The following is a 2,228-nucleotide window of genomic DNA, read 5'->3' on the forward strand; positions in this document are numbered from 1 at the left end:
TGGGCAGTCCAAGAGGTTTTGGGGACCTGGGTGGCAATGGGGACAACCTCGGGGCCGTGCCAGCCGTCCCTTGTCACCTCGAGGTCCCCCAGTCACGGGGTGACGCCGTTTCCCCTCCCGTGAGCACCTTTGGGGCCAAACGGCCGCGTTTTGGGGCCGTGGGGCTGGGGCTGACAGCGGTGGCCTTCGTCCCCCAGCTCATCCTCTTCGGGCTCAGCAACCAGATGGTGGTGACCTTCAAGGAGGAGAACACGGTGGCCTTCAAGCACCTCTTCCTCAAGGACTACGTGGACGGCGCCGACGACTCCTACGCCGTCTACACCCAGCGCGGCCTCTACGAGCGCGTCTTCTACGCCCTGGACAAGGTGGGACAGGGGGGTCTGGGGACATGGAGGGGGTTTGGGGCCATGGAGGTGACTCAGGACCCCCTTGTCCCACAGTACCTGGCCCTGCCCGGCGAGGCCCTGGGCCGCTACGCGTACCTGTGGGGACATGGAGGTGGTTTGGGGTCAGAGGGGTGGTTTGGGGTCAGAGGGGTGGTTTGGGGCCATGGAGGTGTCTCAGGACCCCCTTGTCCCACACTACCTGGCCCTGCCCGGTGAGGCCCTGGGCTGCGATGTGTACGTGTGGGGACATGGAGGTGGTGTGGGGCCATGGGGTTGGTTTGGGGTCAGAGGGGTGGTTTGGGGCCATGGGGGTGGTTTGGGGTCAGAGGAGTGGTTTGGGGCCATGGGGTCGGTTTGGGGTCAGAGGAGTGGTTTGGGACCATGGAGGTGTCTCAGGACCCCCTTGTCCCACAGTACCTGGCCCTGCCCGGTGAGGCCCTGGGCCGCTACGCGTACGTGTGGGGTCATGGAGATGGTTTGGGGTCAGAGGGGTGGTTTGGGGCCATGGGGCTGGTGTGGGGTCACAGGGGTGGTTTGGGACCATAGGGGTGTCTCAGGACCCCCTTGCCCCACAGTACCTGGCCCTGCCCGGCGAGGCCCTGGGCTGCGATGTGTACGTGTGGGGACATGGAGGTGGTTTGGGGTCAGAGGGGTGGTTTGGGGTCACAGGGGTGTTTTATGGTCAGAGGAGTGGTTTGGGACCATGGAGGTGTCTCAGGACCCCCTTGTCCCACAGTACCTGGCCCTGCCCGGCAAGGCCCTGGGCCACTACGCGTACGTGTGGGGCCATGGGGATGGTGTGGGGCCATGGGGATGGTGTGGGGCCATGGGGATAGTTTGGGGTCACAGGGGTGGTGTGGGGTCACAGGGGTGGTTTGGGGCCATGGAGGTGTCTCAGGACCCCCTTGCCCCACAGTACCTGGCCCTGCCCGGTGAGGCCCTGGGCCGCTACGCATACCTGTGGGGACATGGAGGTGGTTTGGGGTCAGAGGGGTGGTTTGGGGCCGTGGGGGTGGTTTGGGGTCACAGGGGTGGTTTGGGACCATGAATGTGTCTCAGGACCCCCTTGCCCCACAGTACCTGGCCCTGCCTGGCGAGGCCCTGGGCCGCTACGCGTACGTGTGGGGACATGGAGGTGGTGTGGGGCCATGGGGATGGTGTGGGGCCATGGGGATAGTTTGGGGTCACAGGGGTGGTGTGGGGTCACAGGGGTGGTTTGGGACCATGGAGGTGTCTCAGGACCCCCTTGCCCCACAGTACCTGGCCCTGCCCGGCGAGGCCCTGGGCCGCTACGCGTACGTCTGGGGACATGGAGGTGGTTTGGGGTCAGAGGGGTGGTTTGGGGTCACAGGGGTGGTTTGGGACCATGGAGGTGTCTCAGGACCCCCTTGTCCCACAGTACCTGGCCCTGCCCGGCAAGGCCCTGGGCCGCTACGCGTACCTGTGGGGACATGGAGGTGGTTTGGGGTCAGAGGGGTGGTTTGGGGCCGTGGGGGTGGTTTGGGGTCACAGGGGTGGTTTGGGACCATGGAGGTGTCTCAGGACCCCCTTGTCCCACAGTACCTGGCCCTGCCCGGCGAGGCCCTGGGCCGCTACGCGTACGTGTGGGGACATGGAGGTGGTGTGGGGTCAGAGGAGAGGTTTGGGGTCACAGGGGTGTTTTATGGTCAGAGGGGTGGTTTGGGGTCACAGGGGTGGTTTGGGACCATAGGGGTGTCTCAGGACCCCCTTGCCCCACAGTACCTGGCCCTGCCCGGCGAGGCCCTGGGCCGCTACGCGTACGTGTGGGGACATGGAGGTGGTGTGGGGTCAGAGGAGAGGTTTGGGGTCACAGGGGGGTTT

General features: G+C 65.6%; 1 protein-coding gene across 1 annotated transcript in view; it reads left to right on the forward strand.

The window, feature by feature from the left end:
• Window positions 1-124: 124 nt before the first annotated feature.
• The window catches only part of LOC108510428 (mucolipin-1-like), a gene marked incomplete at both ends in the record, with an annotated part of 8,415 nt that continues 6,311 nt past the window's right edge, over window positions 125-2,228 (forward strand). The window contains 3 exons of the mRNA XM_017840105.1: window positions 125-365; window positions 1,644-1,730; window positions 1,859-1,875. Coding sequence (XP_017695594.1) covers window positions 125-365; window positions 1,644-1,730; window positions 1,859-1,875 — 345 coding nt within the window. The remainder of the gene's footprint in view (window positions 366-1,643; window positions 1,731-1,858; window positions 1,876-2,228) is intronic.

The sequence above is a fragment of the Lepidothrix coronata genome, unplaced genomic scaffold, assembly GCF_001604755.1.
Source record: "Lepidothrix coronata isolate B3197 unplaced genomic scaffold, Lepidothrix_coronata-1.0 Scaffold869, whole genome shotgun sequence".
NCBI lineage: Eukaryota > Metazoa > Chordata > Aves > Passeriformes > Pipridae > Lepidothrix > Lepidothrix coronata.